This window comes from Labrus mixtus, chromosome 13 (genome assembly GCF_963584025.1).
Source record: "Labrus mixtus chromosome 13, fLabMix1.1, whole genome shotgun sequence".
Classification (NCBI taxonomy): Eukaryota; Metazoa; Chordata; class Actinopteri; order Labriformes; family Labridae; genus Labrus; species Labrus mixtus.
In genome coordinates, this window is record NC_083624.1 from 14,032,081 (window position 1) to 14,059,603 (window position 27,523).

General features: G+C 39.5%; 2 protein-coding genes across 4 annotated transcripts; one reads left to right on the plus strand and one right to left on the minus strand.

The window, feature by feature from the left end:
- Positions 1 to 583: 583 nt before the first annotated feature.
- Positions 584 to 5,685, minus strand: agr1 (anterior gradient 1). The gene is made up of 8 exons (XM_061053805.1): positions 5,587 to 5,685; positions 4,846 to 4,964; positions 4,627 to 4,690; positions 4,225 to 4,277; positions 3,479 to 3,555; positions 3,127 to 3,190; positions 2,463 to 2,546; positions 584 to 761 (listed from the first exon to the last, which is right to left on the minus strand). Exons 1-8 carry the CDS (start codon positions 5,595 to 5,597, stop codon positions 712 to 714), a joined length of 522 nt encoding a protein of 173 aa, XP_060909788.1. The 5' UTR covers positions 5,598 to 5,685; the 3' UTR covers positions 584 to 711.
- A 602-nt stretch (positions 5,686 to 6,287) lies between these two features.
- Positions 6,288 to 26,409, plus strand: traf3ip1 (TNF receptor-associated factor 3 interacting protein 1). 3 transcript variants are annotated; one of them, XM_061053806.1, is made up of 19 exons: positions 6,288 to 6,545; positions 8,629 to 8,697; positions 11,147 to 11,308; positions 11,993 to 12,121; positions 12,290 to 12,736; positions 12,823 to 12,894; positions 13,112 to 13,132; positions 13,346 to 13,369; positions 14,346 to 14,421; positions 14,797 to 14,817; positions 15,663 to 15,744; positions 16,821 to 16,907; positions 17,120 to 17,255; positions 17,340 to 17,376; positions 17,509 to 17,585; positions 23,227 to 23,444; positions 23,717 to 23,883; positions 24,738 to 25,907; positions 25,947 to 26,409. In XM_061053806.1, the coding sequence occupies exons 1-17, from the start codon at positions 6,423 to 6,425 to the stop codon at positions 23,880 to 23,882; spliced, it is 1,947 nt and encodes a 648-aa protein (XP_060909789.1). In that variant the 5' UTR covers positions 6,288 to 6,422; the 3' UTR covers position 23,883; positions 24,738 to 25,907; positions 25,947 to 26,409. The 3 variants fall into 3 exon arrangements, with proteins under 3 accessions (XP_060909789.1, XP_060909790.1, XP_060909791.1); XM_061053807.1 differs by lacking the exon at positions 13,112 to 13,132 and having other exon boundaries at positions 23,717 to 25,907; XM_061053808.1 differs by lacking the exons at positions 13,112 to 13,132; positions 13,346 to 13,369 and having other exon boundaries at positions 23,717 to 25,907.
- Positions 26,410 to 27,523: the final 1,114 nt, after the last annotated feature.

The window sequence follows — 27,523 nt, forward strand, 5'->3', positions numbered from 1 at the left end:
CAAGGACCACAGCTCCTGCAGTCACATGTTTGAAATGTCTTTGTGCAAGACACTGAACCCCGAGTTGCTCTCGCTGCTGCATCAGCAACTTGGAAATGTGTATGAATGGATTAGTTAATACTGGTGGAAACTTTACATAGCAGCCTCTGCCATCAGTGTGTGAGTCAATTTACCATTTACTCTGAGAAATGTTCTCAAAGTACAACTCCATCAATTTGAACTTTTATCAATTATTATTCATTTTTAAAAGTCCAGTCTTAAATATAATAAAAATAAAACTGACAGCAGAAAAAAACAGCTTTTCTCATCTCAAAATAAATCTGTTATTTATAAAAGGTTGCTAAATATTTAGAAAAAGCTCTTAATACTATATTGGTACCAATTGCCTTTATTATGAACAAAAATGTAGGAATGAATTCAGTGTCAGCTTCTTAAATATATAAATCATAAAAGTATTGTATTCTTAATGTCACTGAAAAACGACAAATCATGAAGTTTAGCACCCTGCTCACAAAATCTCCAATACCCCAAGGTTTCCATCAGCAGGATTTTTATGGTGTAAAAAAAAAATTGGACACTAATCTTTTTTTTTAATTAATAACTATTTTATTGAGCTCTCAACAAGATGTTTCCATTCCTGTGCTGATCAATGAGCATGGAGCCCAGCATTGCTGAAGGATAGATAGAATCCAGTTGCCAGGTGGAGCCCGTTTAGAGTTCATTGTGCATCAGGAGTTTGGCTTTTTTCATGTTTTTGGCCACTGTGGAAAGAGGGAAGAAAAATAAGATAATCAGAAGAACTGTTTTCTGTTTTCTTTACCAACAAAAAGGTTCACTGTGAAATGCAAAAATGCCCTTTCAAACTTATGTGAAATCAATTTAGTATTCTTCTGCTTAAATCTAGCGAAAAGTATCTGAAGGAGCAGTAAGCAAACACTGCTTGATAAGTCTATATATGCTGGCTAAACCCTGCTCCTCTTCTGCTACTTTTTAAGAGATTCAGGGCTTGATATAAAAGACAACTGAACTTAGATAAAGGTTGTGAAGTTGCTTCACCTCTCCTTTCCTTTTAGGAGAGTTTTCTTTATTGAAATCACATCCTCGTTTGACAAGTTTGATAAGACCTCGTCTTGCTTGCAGCAGCTTCCGCTGAGGCTGTATTTCTTTAAAGTTAATTTTGAGTTTATTTGCTTTATACTTATTTACCTGGCTGGGAGCCTTGTATGTTTCTCTTTTGTGCATTTTTTTGTTAAAGTTCCCTTGAATGAAAGATAAATTTTCCTGGTGTTAATCCAGCGTTCCTGAGTTAAATGTTTATATATCTGCCATTATCTGTGTATTATATTCCAATAAATTATCTGAGTATTTGTACATCAAAATAATCATATTTTCTCTTCTTGTTGTGTTTTTCAAATGTCTAATGACTCATCCTGCACTCAGGGACGTTTACTAATTTTTCAACCAATTAAAATGCTTTTGAAGGTCCGTTTCATGGGAACTTTGAGAAATCCACCAGTTTATTTTTGCAAAGATTTTGGCCTCAAGAAAAATTGTCGAAGCTGACATTTTTTTACTCACTAGCAGTGCCAAACAGCCACACTAGTATGTAGACATATTATCTGTTATTCTACAATCATAGACTGTTTATACATGGACATAGTCTCAGTGATGTCACACGCATTGGTTTCTGAAGCAAACTTTTGAAGCCCATCAGTGGTGGGTGTCATATTGGAAATGCTGTCTCAAACTAACTTTCAGTCAACCTAGTGACAGGTACAGAGCTGGAGCTGAGATGGGCTTTAAGCCTCCTGACGAACGGGTACAACAAGCTGTCTGTCAGTCCTACCCCTTATTATTAACTCTTGTCCCTAATATAATTAAAACAGATTAGTGACTAAAGGAAATCACTCCCTGAACAGATGGTGTCCTATACCAGTCTGTTAACATGTACATTTATGCTGTCAAAATTGACATTTCAAGATTGGGTGTGTACAAGACATCCCCTTTTGGAGCTTGCCTTAAGTGGACACTCAAGGAATGTCTAGTTTTTGGCACTTGCACATTGGATTAATTTTTTACCACTTGGCTCAAATCATTTCCAAAGATGTTATAACATTGTTTTCCTCAGTTCCTTAAAGTGCCCCAACAACAAAAACTTAAGTCTCAAAATTAGACAAAAGGATGTGGGGAGAATAAAACATTGTGTACACCTCCACAGTTCTCCCTCCTCCTCCTCCTCCTCCTCCTCCTCCTCAGCGCAAGTCCACTAACATCCACATAAATCCCATTAGACTCTCTGGCAGACTACTTTCACAAAACAGTTCGCTATCTCTGTCAAAATAGTGAGCAAGGAAGTTAGTAGTTAAACAGTGAAGATTCACGCAGTCCATACACTGCTGACGGGTGCTACCAACTTCCTAGCTCCCCCAAACTGTCATAAGAGAGGGAGGAAAGTCACTTACAAAGTCCCATGTCTTTTGGGTCATAGGTGAAGAGGCGTTCGCTGTACTTTCCAGTAATGTCGTTACGCACAGCTTTTGATGGATCTGCAGAGAACATGTTACATGATCAGCTGAGGAGAGGGATCATTAGCATCTGATTATTTGTGCATTTAATTAAGTTTGTTGCAATTATCAACTCATTGGTATAATTCAATTAGAAAACAGGAATAGAAAGAACTCAACGTCTAAATAAAAGAGAGAAAGTGAAGATCTGTCAACAGATAACAGGTGTGAGGGAGAAATCACATAGCTAGGACCTTATTTAGGACTGAGTGAAAAACAAAGTCACCGTTTCTTTTTCTTACTAACACCTCCTACACATTCATTAAGATCATGTTACTGTATGTACCAGCATTAAATCGATCGATTCTGGAAAACATATTCTGCTAAAAAGGAATAAGAGCTACTACAGTATTTCTGAATGAATGCAAAAATCAGTCCCTGGATCAAAGAGTATATTCAGCCGGCTCGTACTGAGTGTTGGGATCATAAGGAGTCTTCCTTATGAATGATGCTGAAGGCTAAAAGAAAGTCAGAGACATGAAATGTCCCCCTTTGAGAAATTTAGTTGAATCCTAATAGACAGTCTTCTGTCCTTTTTTTCCAACACTTTCATCTAACTTACCAACAAAGAGGATTCTGGGGACATAATAGCCATCAGGGGCCATATTTGTGTCCGTAGTCTCTTCCTGTAAAAGAGGAAAACCGAGGAAATTGTTCAATTATTAGTACAATGAGAGTATGTATAAAGTATTTTTCAGATGGTTTCTTTTTCATGCCAATCCTCTTTGGTAATTGTCACATTATTGGGATTAATTGACCAAATGATTTTTGGTTTATTTTAATTGCACTGTGAGAACTCTTTAGCCAGTAACTTCTCAATGCAGTGGGTTACATGTTTACATAAGTCCTCCTTGAAGCATATGTCATTTCTGCACTTCTTCATTTCTACATTGAGTAGACATGGATGTACTTACCACCACGTTGAGCATAAGGAAATCCTGTTTGGCCATTTTCTGGATGGACTTATCGCTGCTAAAAGACTTCCTCAGAGCTGTGGAAATGTGTATGTTTAGTTTAAATTAGAGGAAAAGAAAACGTTAAAGTAATAATGAAGTATTACTCCAGATAACCCTAAACAAGTAGTAAGGTTGTATCCAAAATGATGGCCCATGCATTTGACTTGATGTACAGGTTAGGAACAAGTTTTGTAGGTTGGACCAACAGAAAATCCATGTGTTGTGTTCTTAGCTGCGATTACGCAGTGTAGTAATCAGTTATAAATCAATAAAACTAAACTTATTGAAGTTGTCCTTAAATATTAGAATTTGATCAGAGTCAAGAATTGTCTTGACAATCACAGGATCCACTTGTTGGCATTCAAGGTAAGCTCTAAAATACTCAGTTTGTTTTCCTCAAAAACAACAAATGTCAAACATGAGAGGCAGATTTTGCCCTGTAGGTGGTCTGTAAGGTTTATGTATTAAGAAAACCACAGTAGAGACCTCTATAGAGCTTACTGTCAGGACACCAGCTGTGTGATTTATGAATATAATTCCAACCTTTTTGTCAGAGCCTGTTTGGCAGGTATCAAGGAATGCACCCATTGTGTTCCTTATGAAGCCAAGCCCAAGTCTGGGTGAAAAGGACAATGCCGTTTTTGCTCGCCTATGGTTTTACATTTAATATTATTCAGCTGTGAAAAATGAAGTTACTGCTGTACCTTCACTGTGCGGGCAGCCTTTCTTATGATGGATGACCATCAGGGGCTTCTGACTGTGAGAGTAAAACCACAGAGAAACAAGTCAACACATTCCTCAACACAATAAGCACAATGATGGGTGTGAATGGAGTCTTGTGCAATATTATCCAAGAGAAATTGAGGTTGATATGCATGCTTTTAAATGATGAATGAAGGACAAAATACATGTTTTGGCTTTTATAGGACATTTATGGTGCTGTATTCCATAAGTAACAGAACAGATGTGGCTCTTGATTTTCACTCCAGCTCCCCTCATCATCCTTAAAGTCTTTTCATTATGAAATACATCCCTCTCTCAGACTGACTGCAAATAATAATAAGGTATGCCATAAAAGACTCTGTTATCAAGGTGTACAGTCTTACCTTTTGGCCATCTTTGCCAGTCCATCTTCATAACTTTTTATCCAAGTAATACCATCCCCCCAGCCTGCAGAACAAGACAGATAAGAATACTGAACTTTCTTGACTTATTTTTTGTTTTGTAACACAGATTCAATCTCTCAGTCGTGAATTCAATTGACTTTGAATTCTTGGGACGTATAAACTCAGCTATGCATGTCTGACAAAAGCAGGATCACCCACCTCTCGACAAGGACTGAGGCGTTGGTGTCTTTCTCTTCTGTTCTCCGGCACTGGCACAGATACCAAAGAACAGAGCGAACAAGACCCAGCGAAGCATCATGTCCTGTCCTGTGGGAGACCTGCAATGACAGTGTTGGGAGTTGGAGGGAAATTCATTGAGAGGTTAATTTGAACAACAATTATGTTTTCAACCTTCTGCAATCACAGAGTATTCTTACAGCCCACATCACAGATGTCTGCCGTTTTCTACTTTCTGCAAGTCTGACTCACCACACAAGCTCGACAAGGCCGGTTGAAATGACTGTACATAAATGTCAAATAAGGACTTAAGAAAGAATTCTTAAATGTCATCCTCAGATCAAATCTTAACATATATTTGGCTTCATTCATATTAAATATGTGTTTGTAAGCTATAGGCTACTTCTGTAGTATAGGCCTATTATTGTTATGAAAATACAGTAGACTAGCCTAAAGGCTGCAATGTGTCAGAGTTATATTATTTGAACACAAATATAGCCTATAAACTACTAAGCATTGCCTTACCTTCAATCCAACTTCAAAAAACAAAAGTGTGAATAATGAAGATTAAATGATCACATGTAATCTTAAATGTTACTTTAGATGCAAAATTTCCATTCAATCAAGCCATGATGTTCATATTAATCATCTAGGCCTACATGTTTTTAAAAACAACTAAGGTTGGATATTTCTACCTACTGAAGAGACGGCTAGATGTCTTACCTTGGAAGCATTAAGCTACAAGCACATGTGCTCACTCCTTTTTATAGGCTACTGGCTCTTGGGTTTACCTTCACCTGAGCTCACTAAACAGGTATATCAAATGGTGTGCTATAAATAAAGAAGACTAATAACTCACAGACACACACAGCAAAACTGAGATCCAGATTGTTTAGTTTTTAGTTGGTTGATGCAAAACTGGTTATTATTGAACTCCAATGTTTCACACATGGTCTAAAGAAGAGCGTGGCTTTAAAAATAATTTAATCCACCTATGGGGGGTAATGTGAAAAGTTCACAGACACAAATTCATTTGTGTAGAAAGAGTAGTCTTTGTGTTGAGTCTGTCTGTCTGTCTGTCTCTCTCTCTCTGTATGTCTGTCTGTCTGTCTGTCTGTCTCTCTCTGTCTGTATGTCTGTCTCTCTGTCTGTCTGTCTGTCTCTCTGTCTGTCTGTCTGTCTGTCTCTCTCTGTGTCTGTCTGTCTGTCTCTCTCTGTCTGTATGTCTGTCTGCCTGCCTGTCTGTCTGTCTGCCTGCCTGCCTGCCTGTCTCTCTGTCTGTATGTCTGCCTGCCTGTCTGTCTGTCTGTCTGTCTCTCTGTCTGTCGACCTCCAACTTTTTTTTTTGCACATTGTTAGTTGTTGCTATGGTCATAAGCAGCGCTTGGCAACCGTAAGCCCTCGGCGCAGGCGCAGTCGTTAGTCATGATGCACTGTGGGATTGCAGAATATTGACATAGCAACCAGGCGACATAGCCGCGGAGTTTTCTCTGCCTGTGTTAGATTTTGCAGTCTCTTCTGCGTTTGAACTCGTTAACCGCACTGTGTCGAGTGCTGCCATGAATGGGGCAGTTGTAAAAAAGACCCATGACACATTGGGCAAGGTGATAAAGAAACCGCCTCTCACAGAGAAACTGCTAACCAAGCCACCGTTTCGATACCTACACGACATCTTCAGTGAGGTGAGACTGCTGTGCTAATGTTAGGATACCGTTTGCAAACTGACCTTTATCACTACGAGCATCTTTGGTTCTTATACATGAAAGGTTGACGTCAACTGGACCGATGTTACTTGACAAATAGCCACGGGAGCTAGTTAGCAGGCTAACAGCCAGGCGTTAGCACGGACTAAGGAAGTTACGCTAAATTAGCTAGCTCACGTTAACTTCGCAGTAATTTAGATTTTCACGAACCACTAAAATTATCTTTCGTTGGTGTGAATATTTACAGGGTTGGTCAAGCAGCAAACCAGTAAATATCAACTGTCAGATATAGACTAAGTTGCTGACGGTGCTTGGTAATTAAAAGTTAAATAAACCTTAAATTAACAAGCTGGGCTAACCTAATCACCGCCAGTTAACAAGCCGTATCTACGGCGTCGTCTGGTTGCTAGGCACGAGCTGAGCCCACACCGGAATCAACAAACCGATGTTGTCAAGTTTTAGATAACATTAACCATGATGAGTTGACTTTGAGTCCTGTGCGGGCCAAATGAGCAGTCAAAAAGGATTAAACCAGTTAATCACAGCATGTCTGTTTGATAATCATAATAAGGATCACGTTGCGTCATACTTAATCTCTATCAGTAGCATGTAAATCATCCTTCCAGTTGATTCTGTTTGTAATGTTCAAAGCTGCTTGAATGGGTATGTCCAGGGTTGATCTTTGGGGAAACTAGTGAAATGGTATCAGAACTCAAGTCTGTTGTTTTACAGCTTAGCCAAAGCAGCTGTCTCTCTTATAGGTCATGTCTTCAACTACTCTTAATTATAAGCACTTTTGTTTTCCTTCTTATTCTTTTACAAAAAAAAGAAGGGATAATCTGTACCATTTGGTCACAGTATTATTTAGACCAGGGGTCTCCAACCTTTCTTCATCTGAGAGCTACTTTGAAAAAATGGAAGTGGCCAAGGGCTACTTGCATCAAATCGCTTGCATTTATTTACATATTACACATCAGCTGAATTAAGCTACTGTTTGTTCATGTGTGAAATTGCAATAAGCCAGTGCTTATCAATAACTTAAATTCACATCAAGGTCCAATAAAAAAAAAAGTGAATATTTTACGCTTCTTATTGTGGCCACATAGTAAGCTATGTTACTGAAAATTCACATCAATGTCCAATAAAACATTAGTACTTTACACTTATTTTTTTGGGCCAAATACATGAGTAGTGGGAAGAGGTGCATTTACTGCAGTCAGATTTATTTTTATTTTTAACACAGACAGTCAACCTATAGGCGAGCAACTGAAAACCTGCCCGCGAGCTACCGGTAGCTCCCAAGTTACCTGTTGGAGACCCCTGATTTAGACAGTGTGATAGAATGTGTTGATCTCCAATTGATTGGGGAATATACAACACTTACTTACACCCATTTCAAACCTACTTCATGTAGATTTTTGTTAGCTACATTGTCTTTCTTTGTCATGTAACTTTTACACACAACAGAACCCTTTACATGAGGTGTCAAGCACGATTAAAATCTGTTTCACTTATCTGAACTGAGGTGAGATCTCATTCTCACTCCCCACCCGTTGAGGAGTCTAGTATTTCACTGTATGTTCATGTATATTTGATAAAGCGTGTTGGCATGTCGCTCCCTCTTTTATCTTGATAGCAATGTGTTTGTCTGCACAAGTAAGAAGAAAACTGCATTTTCCTTAGACGTAAACTATGCATCTATATTATAAGTCATCTTTTTAAAATACTGTTTTTTTCTGTTTCTTTTTCTGTTTTCCTGCAATAGTGGTTTCAAACCTAAACTGTGAATTACTGTATTACAGTGATTTCCATGTGGACTCAAAAGCCGCTCTGCAACAGCTGTAATTGATTCCAAAATATCAACACAATTGCTAAAGCGTACATTATAAAAGACACCAGTGCTGCATTCTAGAAAACCACATGGATAGATTTAAGATATGGATGTTATCAAATTTAAAGCCAATGTTGGGGTCAGCCACCCTACATGTGGTTTACAGTATATAATATAACAGCAAATGAATCAGACAAATGAGTGTGACACCTTTATTTCTACCACTTTCAGGTTATCAGGACCACTGGTTTTATGAAAGGCCTGTATGGAGAAAATGAAATGAAGTCTGATAACGTTAAGGTAAGACTACATCACTGTGAACCAGGTTAAACTGCTAGGTTGTTATATAGTTACTTCAGAAATCAACTATACAACTGATAAGACCATCCTTAGATTAGTGGGGATCTTTTGCTAATATGCTTGCTTGTTTAATTACAGAATATGAATTTATGTCCTTTGTTATGTGTGAGGTCCTCTGTGTGTTACATGGGTCGGTCTGAGGATGTCTATATATGGGGAGGTAATCGCACACTGTGTGTGACACACTGAGCGAGAGGATCTGGCAGGACACGATTCAGAGAGGCTGCCAAGGTGTCAGAACTCAAGTCTGCTGTTTTAGAGCTTAGCCTAATTTAATGCTGGTTAAGAAAATGGAAGGCTTCTGATAAAGGCCGTACAATGAAAGCTGTCGTAAGATGACATTTATTTTTGTTGTATTTAGAAATTGATATTGTCTCTTCATGTGCCCTAGGCCTTGTAAGAGTGGTTGACAAGTTGATTGATAATGGCAGGTACATATTGGGTAGAAAGGACAACCCCCAAATAATTGTGTGTATTGTTTACATTAAATGCTATGCTTTTTAAAACACACAAACACTATCGTTTAGATGATATGGACTTACTTTGAAAAGCTGACATTTTATTCTGTGAATGAGTTTTCTTGATTCTTTAATGTGAGGTATTTTAAATTGAATGTCCCGCCTTTAAAGTAAAGATGTATTTATTATGTTAAACTGACACAGGCAGACAGAACGAAAGCAAGAAAAACAATACTATAACCAATCAAATGAAAGCTCCTGATGGAAACTACAATCCCTGTCATACTTATGTGACCAAATCATAATTGTGTTTAATATTGCTAAACCCTTTGTATTTCATTATTGTACTTTATTGTCTACCTGTGCAAGGGCATGTTACTCGATAGAAAGGCCAGTCTGTTATCAGATGTTATACAGAAGGGCCAGTTGGTTGCACAAGCTTGAAGTGCTTATGTAACACAGTTGGCAGACTTTTCAGATGTAGCTGGCTGATAGACTAAAAGCACTCCTTATCCAGATCATGTGTCTGGAACAGGGCCTGTTTTATTTACATGCATGCTGAAATAAAATCTAAGAACAACTAGTATTTATTTTTGAAAGGCAACCATTGTTATAATTCCAGGTTTTCTGTATCTTCACTCATACTCGAGTAAAGTCAACATGTTACTTATTGGCCCTTATATGTTCAGGAGATAACCTTGTTTTGTAAGATTTCATGTTCAGAAAGCCAACATCAGGTCGATTTGTATCATGTTTATTATTTGAAGCAAATTCTTTTCAATCAGAATCGGTTTTATTGCCAAGTACATTTGCACATACAAGGAATTTGACTTGGTGTTTTGGAGGGGAAGAATCTGTTTTTGTGGCGTGAGGTTTTTGTCCTGGTCTCAGAAAGTCCGTGTCCGGGATGAAAGGGGTCGGCCATAGTCTTACCTGCACGCCTCAGGGTCCTGGAGGTGTACAGGTCGTGGAGAGATGGCAGGTTGGCAGCCAATCAACCTCTCTGCAGAGTGGATGATATGCTGCAGCATGCCTTTTTCCTTTGCTGTGGCTGACAGGAGACAGCAGGTGAAGCTGGGGAAGCATGTCTCAGACAGCTTTGCTGGGTTCTGTCTCTTGAAGATCTTATTAACATCTCTTTCAGTGACAGAAAGAGGTGTCGCTGGGATGTGGGGGGAGAGGGCTGTTGGGATGGACAGTCGTTGAGAGTCCTGAGCCCCTGCTGTGGTGGGGTTGGTGAGTTGTGGAGTTGAGTCGAGTCGTTATAAAGGATGTTTCTGGGCTGTCACATTGTCTTTCAAAGTGACAGTAGAACTCATTCAGGTTGTTGGCTAAGCGCAGGTCACTCAGGTTGTGCCTCCTGCACGTTGGCCTGCGGTGGAATGTAAACACCGACCAGAATGAATGAAGCGAACTCACGGGGGGAATAAAATGGTTTGCGATGGATGTAAAAAATTCCAGCTCAGGGGAACAATGCTTTTGGATCACGTTTACATCTGTACATCAGTCACTGTTGACATAAAAACAAATTCTTCCACCCTTTGCTTTATCGTAAAGTTGTCCGCCTCGATCCGCTCTGTAGAGTTGGAATCCTGTCAGCTGAAGCACAGAGTCCGGCATCAGTCCACACAGCCACATCTCTGTAAAACACAAAACACAGGTGTAGAAAAGTCTAGATTTCTTCCCATCAGTAGTTGAAGTTCATCCAGTTTGTTGCACAGTGAGTGCACGTTGGAGAGAAATATGCCTGGTAGAGCATTGCGTAATACGTGCTTTCTTCAAAGATTTCTTCATTGAAATTATTATGAATTATTAATGAATCATTCTAAATTGTTTAAGAAACTTCCTTCCATTGAGGTTCCTTTCCTTCTGTGTTCTATTTCTCCACTGAATTCTCCTGGTCATAACAGCATTTTCTTTTTTTGGTCTAGGATAAGGATTCAAAGATAGTCTTCCTCCAGAAAGCAATAGATGTGGTGATGCTGGTGAGTGGCGAGCCTCTAGCAGCAAAGCCAGCCCGCATTGTAGCCGGCCATGAGCCTGAGAAAACCAACGAGCTGCTGCAGGCCATGGCCAAGTGCTGTCTCAACAAGGTCTGTACTCTAGAACATGTCATGATGCACACACACACACACACACAAACACAAAGAAGGGCGTAATGGTTAGCTGGAAAAAAAACAAGACTGCAGTTCTCTAGTGGTCTCTAGACAATTTATTCCTCATGTTGTCAGTGTTTTAGTAAAGAGTGTGTTATTTTTCCACATCAAATACTGTACTCTTGAGGAAATACTCTCATCACCTCAGGGAGATCTTTGCAATACTTGAATTGAGCCCTGGAGGAGGAATGTAAACAGATGAGCTTTTGCTTGGGGGATAGTTGTTCTTTAAACTGTATTTTGATTTCATGTTATGAAGATGTAGGATTTAAATTAATTAACCTCAGATTTTATGCATGATTTGCTGTCTGCTTTTAATATATCTGATAATGTCTCTACAGTAGAAAACTAAACTATCAGCAGTGGCAAATATGACTTTTTTAATTGTTGTCCCCTCCACAAGAAAGGAATTTCAGCTACAATTAAGCAGCTGAAATTCTGGAGAAAAATGTATAAGAGCAGATGCTTTCCTTCATATTTAAACTTAGACATCCGTTAAAAGGAAACGCCTCTGCACAATGTGTTACCCTCCTTGTTGAATACACCTACAAGGGTAAATATCTCATCATGATATAATGATATAGTTGTCGGAAGAATGATTCCACTGTATCTGATCTGCAGTTATCCAGTGACGATGCAGTAAAGCGAGTGCTTTCAGGAGAAAAAGTGGACATCAAGACCAAGGCCAGCACCTCCAGGTCCCAGGACAAAGAAAATAGAGAGGGAAGTGAACAGCATCTTGATAGAGAGGTGAGAGACCTTAGCCTGCTCGAAATGTGGATTTTAAAATGTGTCACTGACCACATTATCCTTCATAGTATGTGAAATGTTCTGTTTGTGTTGGCATTTAGCCTAACATGATACAGGCTTGGGTTAAAAAATATGAATAATTAAGTTTTGTTTTTTTTTCTATTCCAGGATAAAAAAAGGATAACAGAGCGCAGTGGGAGTCGGGACCAAAAGGACCCAGACCCGCCCAAAGAACAGGAGGGCCATCGCAGAGATGGAGAGAAAGAACGCCATCGAGACAGAGAACGCTCTGACAAGCACCACCGCAGTGAACAGGACCACCATGCCAAAGATCGGCACAAAGAGAAGAGCCGTGACAGGGATCGAGACAAGGAGAAAGACAAAGGGCGAGTCAAAGACAGGGAAAAGGAGAAAGACAGAGAGAGGGATCGAGACAGAGAAAAAGACAAGGAGAGGGACAGAGACAGAGAAAAGACGAGAGACAGAGATTCTCACAGAGACCGGGAAAGAGACAAGGAAAAACGAAGAGACAGAGACAAGGACCAGGGCAAGGACAGAGAGCAACACAAACATGGGGAAGAGAGAAACAAAAATGGAGACAGTGGCAATAGCAAGGTTTGTCACTTAATCCCACTCAAATCATCAATGTTAGCAACGGATGTCATTATTTACACGTCTTTGTTTTTTGTCTTTGTGGTTAGGTGAGAGTGTCAGAGGAGCCTCATCAAGGCAACCATGAAGAACCGAGCAAAACAGCCAAACCTGTGCCTGCAGTGAGTGTGATCTTTAAGCAGAATATTTTCACATTATACTAAGTATCATTGGGACCATTTGATCTTATCTGCAGTCATTGTGGCAGAGTTTCATGAACTACAAGTCAGCCAAAAAAAAAAGAGCATGAAGTTTGACAAAGATTTAACAAGAATAAAGATTTTTTGAATGTACCGGTAATTGTAATTTATCTTCTGATTTTGTACGTCTCTTGAAAAGGAACCTAAACCAGCTGAAGAGGTATTCAGTCAAGAATTTTACATGTTTACGACAGACATGTTAGTGTTAGAATTTAGCATCTACTGCCACAGCTTAGTGATAGTTGCCTGCTTAGTATAGTGCTTATTTGGGCTGTAGCGTGCAACAGACATGTGAGGCCTTGTTTGTTTTGATTATCTCTTTTGGATGTGACCATTAAGTCTGGTGTGTATGTTGTGCTCTTTGCCTCTGCAGCCAGTAGAATCAGCTGAGAACCAGGTAAGTTACCCAGTGTCTAAAGATCTGGTCTTTAACACCTCTTCTTTTCAAAATAAGACACACCCGCATTGATTCTTTATCAATGAAAGGACAATGCAAACAATGCTTTGTTTTGAAATTCTTCAAAGATGTTGCCATTAATTTGTAACTTGAAGGTTACTGGTCATATATTCTATAAGTTCACTACTGCTGAAATGGTTTATTTCCCTGTATGTATGAGGAGCTTCACTGTTTAGTGTGCATCACTTTTGCAGACCTAAATCTGTGTTTTAAAAAAACAACAAAAAGACAAGTTATTTGTGCCCTATTGATAAGGATAAGTGCTCAGTGAGGAAACCCATCTCACTATACCCTTCTCACACTATTAAGACCTTATTGATAAGTTACGTAACCCACCCCAGGCCCCTTAGTGGCCAACCTAAATAGCATTGCCACCTTTCACAGACCCAGGCTTACTTCCTGGTATAGACAACATCAATTCTACCTATCCTACTGAATGGCCCCTAATGGCCCCCATACATACTGAACATCAACGGGTATCAAGAATTACTGATGACAGAGTGCAAACAGTATACGTATTAGACCCCTAAGTCAGCTGTGAAACAACGAAGTTCACCAATTTTGGTGTTCAGATGTCAAAAAGTGATGTACTCTATTTTTAACCTTGGAAATGACTGAGTTACCAAATCCAAATGTTTGTTGCTAATTAAGATAGCATCATGCAGTTAGTCATTGCACTCACACACATATTAAAAAGTAGTAGTAGTTTATTTAACCTACTGTAAACCTACATTTTTCCCTCAATGTGTTTCAACTTTTCTCTGTTTATTAGTACTTAATAGAACTATAGAATACCTCAGTGTGCCTGTAGCTTACCAAATACATATAATAGATGAGGATGAATGGTTGCACACTGGTGTTTGGAAATGAGTATACCTTGTATCTCTTATCTTGTTGTCTTTTCTTCCTCTCACAGTCTGATAGTCCAGCTAGAATACCTCGGCCATCATCAGCCAAAGGGCAGCGAAGGAGACCCAAAATAGGAAGTCAAGGTAAATCCTTCCTTCAACTTGATTTCCCTTTCATACCCTGTTTTAAACATCAGTATATATGAAGCGTTACTTACTGAGTTCCTAGCTGAGCTTTTATTAAAGCCAGAATGGATTTTAAGTATGTCCAGATTTAGGCTTTCTATTTACACTCACTTGTTTAACAAAATTACTAACTGTTGAATTTAGGGGTTGTGACTCAGCACAATGACTATTGCAAAAAAAGTAAATATAACTAGAACTGACATGGAGACATGTGTCCGATATTTGATTATTTTAAAGCTTCAAGTTTAATTGTTCATCTGTTACATTTAGCTTACTCACATTTCACTTAGAAGGGAACCTAACAATGCCTTTGTCTTTGTCTGCCCTGAACAGATGAATCTGACAGTGAAGGAGGCAAGTGGTCTCTACCTTATCTTTCTTTTACAGAACATGGGTAAACGATTAAAAAGAATTGCAACTTACACACAAGAAGTTTTCATGTGGAGAGTTAGTTATTTTTCTTATTCTAAAATACAATTACAAAAGTTTTGATTCTCTTCTATAATATATAAGCAAAGTGTTGAAATTGAGCACTCAACCAAATAAACCAATTAAATCATATTTAGTTGTGATATCTGAGAAAGCACAGTACTATCTTAATATTGAAAAGAAATGCAGAAAACAAATCATCGTCGTCCATGCTGTCATTAACATTTGTCTTCAGCAAACTGTCAGAGTTCCTTTTGGTTCAAGCTTTACATGTTAAGCTTTGAGTAATTGGGTAACCGACTGTATGAATATGGGAATGTATAGGGGAAATGTATTCTTTGTTGGAGCATCAAAGCAAGTCTGTCAAGTTTATTCATCAAGAATTACATCACATACAGGGCGTGATGGGCTTTACAGGCCTACAATGGCAACTGCTCCTGACTCCGCCCATCAGGTCAGGTGTGTAACATGAAAGGAGCAGAGATTGTTCGTTCTAATAGTTCAGCAGTTTAAAACTCAAGTCAAAAATTGGATTGATTGGCTATCAAAAGGAGGCCAGGGTAATAGCTCACTTTATGTGCCCTTGTTCAAATATGCCCAACACTGTCGTGAACTAGCCGTAGCTTTGTTACAGATGTGAAAACATGAAAAAAGATACTTTGGTATGTTCTCGTTAAAACAGTCTGTCAGTGTCCACAATAAAAAGGGCTGGTATAATTGTTTGCAATTATATGCAAAGCTATGAACAAGCCATTATTTTCCTTTTACAGAAGGAGATGCCCAGTTAGCTCAGAGACCTGTTCCACTGGAAAATGGAGACACCGCAGTCCCCTCTTCTGAAATCTCCTCCAGGTCTGTACAAGCTACATTTAACCTTCACTTGTGAAGCACCTTGCTTGAGGTGCTGTACAGGATACTAATCCAATTTTATTCTCTTTCTATTGGCTCAAGTTGAAATCTCCGGAGTATATGCTGGCGCGTTCAGACATCAGCTCACTCAGATGTTCTGCGGAAAAAATACTAGGGGTCTTGCCGGAGAAACTCCGGGTAAAGACCGCGCGAAAAATGCGGCTGTTTGCGTTCACACATAGCCTAAAGAACCTCCGGGTAGCCAAATCTCCGGAGTTTTTCAGGAGATTTCTGTATGTGTGAAAAGGGTTATAAAGTGACCTTACTATATCATCACGCATTAAGGAAACATGCTAAATTGAAGGGCTGGATTCTGTGACAACAATGCCGCAGACAGTATGTCCTTCTAAGTTTAGATTCCGGTTTGGTATGGTCTGTGTTTGTTTTGACCAGAGAAGGTAAGCGGTTTTAAGGAACCCCCACATTGCCATATTGGATATCCCTGAACTGGTTCAGATACTTGAGTCTACCCGACCTAAAATGCCTTGGCAGAATGCAGAAAGGTTTCAAGACCGATGCAGACCTGGCTAAACACTGAAGCTTTCCGTACCTGTGACTTGGCAACCCTTGTGTGCATTGACTCTGAATTTGGACTGCAGTACAAATTTTAAATGCTACGTGTTGAGGTTTCATATTGCTCCTTTAACCTATGAAAAGCACAGCTCCCATTCATTACTTCAACAACTTAACATGTATTCTAGTTTTGCTTCTGAAAAGATTGTTCACTTCTGGGCCTGAGCCGGTTGGGTAAATGTAGAACATACAATTTAGTCAAAGTCATTTTAAATATCGTGAGTGTTCTGTTCAATTGATAGGCTATGCAGCAGTTTTAGTGTTATTTATGCTGTAGAAAATATTTCCAAACCAGAAAGCTTTAGAGTAAGCATATGACTTGTGAAAGATGTTTAGAAATAAATACTTAGCATGTGAAAATGCATGCAAAATGTAGCTTTTAAAAAAATTTTAGTTTACAAGCCTGCTTCAGTCATATTCATTATCCCCTAATTCTATTGCAACAGGAGAATACCACGGCCTAGCAGTGCTCGCCCAGCCCCTCCTCGAGTGAAGAGACAAGAAAGTTCCACTGATGTTACCCCAGCTGAGAGGTGACTCCATCACACATATTTTCTGGCGTCACAAGTCTGATGTTATTAACACTGAAAAGAATGAGAGCTTCTTATTTGTGAATACAGTTTTCTTTTTTTCTGAAAACAAGCATTTCCCCTTCCAGCAGGAGAGATGCATCACTTCTGAGATTTTTCAACCAGGTATAACTGACACACTGGGCTAACTGTGTGATAATTGTCTTTTATTTCAGGCTGTCAAGTGCCAAGCCCTCCGCACCAGTCATCATAGACGGAAAGAGGCTGTCTGATGATGATGAGGATGAAGATGAGCAATTTGTCGTGGAGGAGGCAGCTCCTTTACTTTCAGATGCTCCTGAGATGGAGGTGGTAAGTGGCTGTAACAGTCCGTTACAGGATTACCATTGGGAAAACACAAGCCTTGTTTTGTAATATTCTGTTTTTTGGTGACAGGAGCCTGCACAAGAAATCAACGGTGAAGACAAACACGGTACAATGACAAATTTATTTGTGACAGTTTTTTTTTTTTTTTTTTACCTTTAGATGAGCCACATACTTCTAATCCTTAAATTTTTGAGTAAACAATCCCTCACATTTCCGTTCATTGTTTCCCTCCCTGTAGGTGGCCTTGTGAAAAAGATCCTGGAGACCAAAAAAGACTATGAATCATCCCCATCCTCCCCAAAATCTAAAGAACAGGTATGTATATTAGTAGTTCTCCTCCATCTCCACTAGAGGGCAGTATCAGCATATTTCTCTCCATAGTCCTTCCACTATCAGATATCTTTTTCAAATCTGCTCCCCAACTCAAGTGTGTTAACCACAGTGAAATGCCAAATGCAATGCTGGTTCTTATCAACAGAAAGATATAAACAAATGGAGGGAAAAGGTGTAATTGCACCGCCTTGTGACCACAAAAATGTTCCCCTTCAGTGAAGCCAAAAGGCTAATAACCAGACAAGAAAGTATGGCCTCTACCAGACCACACACTACTGATATGCACATCAAGATGTCTGGAGCAAATGAGCTTGTTTTTCTGGGGTTACTCAATTATCTCAGATATGCTTATATTATCTTTAAAACACACGTCTCTGTTTTGTGTACAGTTTTTGTAACCAGTTGTGCAAGGTTCTCAGCCATCTCGGGTACTAGCTCTTCTCAGTTGTGTTCTAGTTGCTCCTTCTCATTGTGTGGACTTACAGAGAAGAGAAAATGCAAAACCACTTGTCATTCATAGGGGTTTTAAACCTTGTTTTATTTTGTTGATAACAATCCCTTATTAGCACTACAACATACGCAGGCGTACATTTTTTCAAGATTTAAGCTTTATTTAAGCCACAATAAGGCTTCTTTTTCAAGGTGACTCATTGCTCATCTATTCCCTTTGGTCAGCTTATTTATCGGCCAGACAGAGAGCGAGAGAGCCGTCTTTCATCATTTGTTGCAGTGTGAATCAGTGTGAAACTTACAGTTTGGTCTGTACTCCATGGTGTGAGGTAGCACACTGTCTGCTTTGGGTGGTCCTCTGCACTGAAGCATGCTCTCCCAGCATCCCTTCCTCGCTGACCACCCTGACTCTGATGGATGAACTGTTTTGGGCTGTCACTCGTGCAGAAAGGCCCCTGATCCATCCCCTCCTATACTGCAGCCTCAGACATCATCCCTCGTAACTCACACCTGAAGTTCAGTCAGTGTAGCCACCAAAAAAAAAAGGATTTTGCTTGACAGGGATTCAACGAAGTGTGTGTATAAAGTCATTTTTACTTACCTCTACTTATGTTGTCAAAACTTAACAAACTTAGATCCTATTCAATACAACATGTTTTCAAACGATTATTTTTCTGATAGATAGTATTTAAAGCACCAAAGCTTTATAATAAACTTCAGTTGCTTAATAACTGATTGATACCGTGAATGAAAGAGAGAGAGAGAGAGAGTACTGTGTAAATGTCTCATTGGCAACTTTTCGGTTTGTAATTTAAAACAAGAATGACCAAATAGTGGGTGCCTAGGACTTGTGTGTTTTTTTTTTAATGTTATCGAAAAGGGTATCAATATCATGTGAATTTTACTAGAATCTTAACAAAGTTTAATCTAGTATAGTAACAACCCTAAAGTCTACTCATTAACCCTTCCATAGAAATACACACCAGGCAAAACATCCAAAAGAGTTGAGCTCTTTCAGTAATGTGAGCACAGCCTTGTGGAGTTAATGGTAATTATCTTAACCCAGCCTTCTCAGTTATCAAGGGGTTCAAACCTTCATTTCAGGGTATCCTGTATGGTCTTCACAGGAAACTCAAATGCAGGTATGCCTGCACATAGGACCTGTTCAGTCCAGCCCCCCATCATTATTGGCCTTGCCTCGTCAGCTGTATAAAGAACTATAATGACTTCCTTCCAGACATGAAAGGGTGGAGAGGTCAGCTTAATGGACTCGTTTTTTTCTCCTTGTAATCACGGCAAAACACGCAGGGTCAAAAATGTAAATATTGAGCTTCCTTATTCTATGTGGTATGACAGGTTTGAAATTTCAGCTGCCGCGATTAATTTTCTAAAACACTAAAGTTTATCAAAACATTGTGTCTGAATGCGTCACACACGTCCCTGATATAAGACACAAAATCATGTTCAGTTCTAAAACACTGGCCTTTGTACAACTTTGTTTGTTTTTATTAAAATACTGTTATCCATGATTTTAATTTATGTTCTTTAGCATTTCTAAATACATTTGAGCTATTGTTAATACCAGTGCTCAGCTTCCCCTCTGCTGCACTGATATAAATAAGAGCAATTCTCAAACTGTTCAATGATTGTATTTTGCCATGTCCCTCCACAGTGTGTGTGTCTGAAGAATTTGCCGTATATTTATGGGGATGACCTTCCTCATGACCCCTCGGCTGTATTGTATATTATTCCAAGATACTTCTCTTTTTATTTAGACAGGATCTGCCCCTTGCAGCAGCTGCGTTTTCATAAGATTTTTTGTGTACTCTTTTCCCCCCTTTTCTTTACCCCCATCAAATTAGCCTTGATGAAGGCTTGTAATGTATAAATAAACCCCGTGGCATACAAATGGATGGCTGTTGAGTGAGAGTCACGGAGGAGAAGGGCCAGAATACTCTCTGCAGAATTGTCAAGAAAATAAATACTCCTCTCTGCAGACCTCTGTGTCTTCATAAACATCCAGCGCTTTTTGTAGAAACACAAGGAAGTGGCCCTGTGGCATTCCATTAGTCATATCACTTTTGTGGAGGTCATATTGACTTGTTGGAGGAATTTGGTCAGGTTTACAAAGAGTGCCCACCCAAAGCACCCACAATGTGTTATCAAACCCCACCCCAACCTTTTTTTTCAACAGTTTGACTTTAAGTCATATCAACAAACCCTTCAGATTTGCCTCTCTATGAGAACTTTTGGATAATACCAATTTTTTAGATGCTTTTTCCTTTCAGCTACTAAAGCAAAGCCAGTGGTCTTTTATGAAGTTTCCTCCCAGTTCCCCCTGTAGTACAAGGTCGTGATCTCACTTGTCTCCCAAAGGGGCAACAGAGACCTTACAACAACATCCTGTAACCTCATCGGCCGTAGGCTTTTCTCTCCACCTCACTGACTCCGAGTTATTTTTATGATCTAACTTTACTTTAAAATGGCCTTTTATGAAAAATGGCAATAGAAGTTCAGAGCCAATTCTCATCCTATGCTCCACTTCCTGGCTCACCTCTCAGATCTTCTGAAAGGGACACATTGTTAAAACCATCAGGAAGTGCACCAGTGTTCTCAAATGGACACCAGTAGCCAGTAGAAAGGCTTGTCAGAAATCTTATAACAGTTCTTCAGTGATCTACACAGCCTCTACCAAATCCTATTTCTTTGTTTTTGCATTTTTATGATGAAACCACTGAAGCTCATACAGACTAAAGGTCTGTAGTTGCGGAAGGTTTGGCTTGCTGTGCAACAACCTGCGGTAACCACTTTAGCTTAAACTTGGATTCATCTTGATTCTGGGTGAAGCAGTTTTAACAAAGTTTTGTGTATTTGTCTCTAATCCTTCTATTTTGACCAAAGGAAATCTAATTATTGCACAGTAATGAATGAAGCTGAAGCAAATTTCTTGCCATCAACTAGTGAACTAGTTTCTAAATTAATATTTTCCCAGCTAATGATACTCTGGAGGTTTGTCTGCAGCTGACAGGTTCTCTGCATGCACCCCATTTTTCATGTCAGAGGATACTTTGAAGAATGTTTTCCTCTTGCCTCAGAAAATCCTAATAAACAGTCCATAAATCACATTTTGCACACATTTCCTAATTAAGTTGATTAGGCAGGAGATGACTGGATGAATAAAACATTGTGGTGTGCCCTGCAGTGTCTGAAAAAAGTAAATGAGAACTTCATCCTGTTGTCTCCCCATTGAAGGAACTGGCAGAAAATTTGTAGTCAAAATGAAAGATTTCAACTCTACTGTAGTTGCTATCCAACAAAAATAAAAAGCTGGTGCAAATAAGATTATGGTCTTTATTAATGTAATTCTACCAGATCAAGACTTCTCAGTACAGCAGGGAACTGTAGGTCTTTTAGTCCACCTGCCCTTCGATCACTAGCCTGAGGCTGTGTCTTCCCCATCGCCCCAGTCTTTCATTATTGTTTGAGATAATAGGAAAACCTCCCTTTCTTTCTCCCCTCTCCCCTCCTCCTCCTCTTTGGTCACCACGTCTAAATATTGCTCTGTGATCTGGGTGAGAAAAAGGAAAACTAGGAGCACACGGGTCTCGTAGACCACGACAGAGACCTCCATAAAGCTGTGATTTATATCCTCCCGGACAGAGTGCACACGAACCAAGGGTCATGTTTTCACGCCAAGGTTTTTTATTTTCCAACAGAGAAGGAGGGGGGGGGGGGGGGGGGGGTGCTGAGGTAGCAAAGTAGACGGCAAATAGACTGAAGCCATGGGTCCTGTCTGGGCTGTGCAGACCAAACCACAGCCAGGCAGGCCGAATGAGCCGTAGAGTGTTTGTCTAGCTGCAGGGTTCACAGCGCCCAGTGGAAAGCCACCCACCTTGTCAGGGGACCGCTGCTCCAAGGCATCTCCTGCCCTCACACTCCTAAATCACCACAAATAAGTAACAAAAAGGGAAGTTGTCAAAAATGTGTACTTGCTTCCTGTAAAGAAATGATGGCGGATAATGATGTGTGTTGTCATTTCTGCTGTGGGGTCTTGTCTTGTCAAGCTTCCTTTTTTCAAATTCTAATTACTTCACTGTTTGGTTTGTTTTCAGAGATGTCTCGATAAGGCAAATGTTATATGCACCAGCTGTGCCAAGCATATGTGGCCGGCTACACAAGCAGGCTTTCTGACAGATTGTGTGTTTTGAAGAGGAAGCTGTCATTTGGTTTACACACCGTCACAAATATGATCCCCGCTGCCTCGTGAAGGCAGGTGCTCCCATCTGTGCAGCCAAACAGAATAAATTGGGCTAAGAGTTGAACTTGAAAGGAGGAATAAGTGTAGTAGTTGTTACTCAATACTGTAGTAAAATAACCCCACTGCCACAGCCTGTTACTAAAATAAACAAGAGCAAGAAGGCGGGTGGGGGTTGTGTGTGTCAACTGTATGCTTCTCTGAACCTCTGCTTAGCTCTTGTGCCTGTGTGTGTGTGTGTGTGTGTGTGTGTGTGTGTGTGTGTGTGTGTGTGTGTGTGTGTGTGTGTGTGTGTGTGTCTGTGTGTGTGTGTGTGTGTGTGTGTGTGTGTGTGGTGCTTTGCATTACACACACTCAGGGGCCTTGCGTGGCCCAGCTGAGCAAACATCCTTGGGTTTGCTCCCTGCCAAGGGAGGTCCTTCCCTGATACCTTCCCCTCCTTTTCACCATCACGGGTCTGAGTGTAATGTGGATATGCTAACCCCCCTCTAACCACACACTGGAGCCTTCATCAACCAGTCCCCCTACTTTGGCCAACACAATTCAGCCGCATGTTTGATCTTTATATATACAGCTAGGTCGGTAGAATTCCTGCCTAACATTTTTAGCCTTGAAATCCTAAACCACTAAATGCAGCCTTGCTCTGGTTCTGGCCATTTGAGACTTTGCTGGCAAAGGTAGAATTCCTAAGGAGGGTTTATTATGGTTTGATCTTGGGACACACAAGTGATTGTTGTGTGTGTTCATACAGCTGTTTGACACCATGTGTAGTTTGAATCAAGCAAATTATATGAAAAGATGCAAGTCTATTTCTGTGCCAAATTCTCCAAATATATTTCTAAATATTTATTTGTATTCTTTATAAAGTGATGGCTAGAGCTTTTTTAACCCCCAAATCTCCCCTATTGTTTTCTTCAGAACGTGGTGTCCGAAGCAGCACAGAAGAAGGAGCGGGACATGGTGACGCGAGAGATAGAGCGGCTCCGCTCATCCATCCAGACGGTGTGTCGCAGCACCCTGCCTTTAGGTAAGATCATGGACTACATACAGGAGGACATGGACGCCATGCAGGCTGAGCTGAACACCTGGCGGAAGGAGAACAAAGAACACGCACAGGCCTTGCTGCAGGAGCAGAGGTGGGTTTGGAACATAAACAAAATGTTTTAAGTTATATGTTGTTTAATATTTTTTATTGAAGGCACTAGTTCATATCCATATACGTTTGATATTCCTGTTCAACTGCGATGTGACTATGTGAATGTTTCATTTAAATATCTATAAAGGTATTTGTATTGCAGGTCCCTGTGGACATTTTCTCATGTTTTCTTTTATTATGCTGTTGTATGGAATTGATCATCCCTTCTGTGGTTTTGTAAGTGTGTGCTTTGTACGTGTGTTTCTGCTGCAGAGCCACAGACAGGGCAGTGGAGCCTCTTAAGGTAGAACTAACAGAGCTGGAGCAGTTGATCAAGGACCAGCAGGACAAGATTTGTGCTTTAAGATCCAACATACTAAAGAATGAAGACAAGATTCAGAAAATGGTGACTGGAATCAACTTCGCCTCCAAATCCTGAAGTGAGGAACAAGGTCTCTGATATTAGATTTTTGTTTTGGTTTAAATGCACTGGAGGTTTAGGGGTGAACAATTTCTTGTTCATAAGGATGGAAAGACTTTCCATTTTCTTCTTGGAGCTAGTGGGACCAAAACACTGCACTTTTAGGGGTTTTGTAAAAGATGGACCCAAATGCATATCAAACATAATCAGTCAGGTAAAGTGAGTAAGTAAAAGCTTTTGCTTTTCCCAATCTAACGTCTGCCATGACTGAAGGTTAAAAAAAAAAAAAACCTTCCTTCTCCGCACACTTACCTTACCCCGTCTTTCTCCCTCTTACTGTAACAGTGCCTTTGTGGAAGGAGCTGGTGCACAGCCTGCGACTTGAATGTTAGACTAGACTAGATAGAACTATTTAATACTGGGTCACTTCATAAAGTTCATATCATCCAAATATATACAGTAATAACATGACAGTCTGTTTTGCTGTACACACAGCGATCACTGGACACAATTTTAAACCTAAATGTTTGTTTTATTAATGACCATTGTGGGAAAAGGTTATCTAATGTGTGGCACTTCTTTTAATTGCCTCACTTCTTATGTTGCCAGGTAGTAAAGACTATGGAATAAGTCGTTACTGAACAAAAGGGTACAAAGCAGGCTTTACTGTTGTGGTGATCAATGCATGTGCTTTAATGCTATTGGACTAGCTACAACACCATTATTCAACTCTCGCACATGCTAACAATGTGACATTTAGCTGGTTGATTAGAGCAGGAAAGTGGCTTCATGGATGGAAATGTAAACTTTATAATTGGGGCTTGCATTCTTCCTGAAACCTTTTTCATGTCATCTTTTCTTTTTCTTCCAAAGGCGCTTACACATGATCAGCAGTCAAACAGCTCGGTGCTTGCTGTTGAGTAATTTTCCTTTGGGGATACTAGTGACACCCAGGTAGATGGTTGTGCTTGATGTGGTAAAGCACTAGTGATAGTAACAGATTATATGTTTTTGTCTTAAACCTCCTATCTTATTAAATAAAACACACATATATCATATGGTATGGTACTTTTAAGGAGAAGTAAGTGTATGTCCCCTCACTTACAGAACAGCCACCATTATGACGATCTCCACACAATGTTTGTTCTGCAGGATATGCCACTCTGTTTTTGTTTTTGTTTTTGTTTGTTCATTTGGGTTGGGGGGGATTAAGGAAACTTTCTGTCGGAAGATGACTCTTTGTGAGTAACCCCAACTCTTTATAGATTTAGACAAAAAAGAACATTATTATATTAGCTTATTTTTGGATTATAAGAATTTGCTTAACAGATGTAGCTTGTATGAAAATTTGAAGCAATACTTGACGGATAACTTCAGTGAATGATTGGAGATGGAAAAGTGAGTCTGAAAGTCACAGTTTTCTTCACAATCCCAATAACTCCATCATACTGTTGTGAATGAATTCTAAAGAACACAAGCGAAACTTGTCAGTGTCATTGAGGCCCTTCTCACCTTCTTGAAAATGCAGTCCCCGTTGTTTAGTTGTTAGTCTAAAATCTACTTTAAAGTCTGTGAGTACTTTAAAACTGCAGTTGCTACCTCTTTCAGTTCCTCTGCAGATTTGTGTCCCATGAGATGATGACTGCCGTTGTTTACAGGGAATTATTCACAAACACTTGCCATGACATCCAGGTTGGATTGATGAATGTAATCCAGGACTTTCCAAAATGTTTTTATTTTTAAATGTAATGGAAAGTTGTGACTAAAGTAGTTAAAATTCTCTGAATGTGATATTCAAAGTCACACATTTTGTACACAAATATGGTTTTCCACTTACATGGCACTGTGTTTTTCTCCTTTTGATACATTTATTGGATGATTTATTTAAAACCATAGGCAGGAGCGTTAGATAACACAGGTTACAATATGTGAGGAAGCTGCATGGCTGGTGAATTTCATGAACAAAATGTAGAACGAGGAAAAGTTCTGCACCCCAAAATGACACTAAGTGTAAACACTTACACTACATTTTAAGAACAACTGGTTATGAAAAACCACATTGGCATGAATATATTTAGAAAGAGTTAATGTAATCAAAGACAACCAGTGGTTACCAGTAGGCAGACTTTTGTAGGGTCTGACTTTTTATTAAGAGGAACTCTGTTATAGACTTGTTAAATAAAATGCTCTCAGTTTTGTTAGATATTTACTATCTCAGTTCAACAGTCAAACTGTACTCTTCTTTAGTCTGACTTTACTCCATTTTCACGTCAGTATTATATTTAGTCCATCAAATATAAACGTGAACAGTTTCCAACCCTATATGTTCAATTTTGAGAATCTTAAAAGAAAACTCCTGGAAAGGTGAGAACTTGTATGTTTAATGTGTCTGATATAAAAGCACTATTTACACTGTAAACAATTTGTATCATATCCTCTGTTTGTCTTTAAAGTGTACATAATGTATATGTGAAGACTGTATCATAGCTAAATGATTCTATAATTTTGTAGTGGAGTGAAATAAATGGTTACATTTCAATAATCATCTGTCTCTTTTCTTCCTACAGTCTAAAGCCTCATAATGAAAACTTAACAAGAGGTCTGTGTTGCTGCCTTCACAATATTTGCAGGATGACGATTGTTCCTTTTGAGATTCTTTTTTTTTTTTAGGTTTTTATTCAAACTCCCTGTGACATCTGGCATGGTGAAGTCACACTCCCAAAGAGTTTCACTTCTTTTGAAGCCAATGTGACATGACAGAAGTGAAACATTTAACTGTATTCTTTAGACCCTCAAGTCATATTAGCAGAAACCTTTTCTCTGGCAAGCAGCTGAAAGCCACACAAAGTGTATTAGGAAGCAGCATCAACATTTGTCATGCAGGTTAGAGATTTAGCCGAGGGCTCCTTGCAGACGGCACGGACACCTGCTTCAGCAAAGAACTGGCCCCAGACTCAACAGGTGGATTAAAAATCAGCATGGTCCATGGAAAGGACGGCTCCATTGACCCCTCTTTTCTCTTCAAACTCAGAGGTACTTCAAAGTGAAAGTGACTTAAGCCATGATTGCCTCTTTAAAAAAGCCTATGTTGATTTTTTCCTTTTGATTTTAACAATTGATCATGCTGCTAATGAGAGACTCAACTTTTCCTCATGTTAGGCCAAATGAGAGGGCCAATGACTTTAATATTGAGCATTAACTACACATGGGCTGACTTTTGATTGGTCAAAAATCCCTCTATAATCTCACTCGTTTACAATCAGCTCTAATAGAGAACCTTTGTAATGGTTACTGAGTGTTGTCATTAGTTGGATGAGCTTCCTACCATGTTTCCAGGTCGATTTAAAAAATTGAATTTGAACCTGGTTACATTATTAGGCTACAAGAGACACTGTATAACTCAAAACTACTGCTAGATAACCTGGTACAATCATATCTTTTCAGAACAGTCTCCTTAAGGCAGTGTGGACCAGCTGATATTTTTTTCGATCACCACCAGGGCTTCAGTGTCAAAGGTTTATCTGTCATTAGACAGTACAGACCATTGGCTGCAAGCCTCTCTGGTCTTCGTTACTGAAACAAAAATGACTCACCATGATTTAAAAGTCAGAAAGAGGGTTCACAAAATATGAGAGATATATTCAGTACTGAAGAAGCAG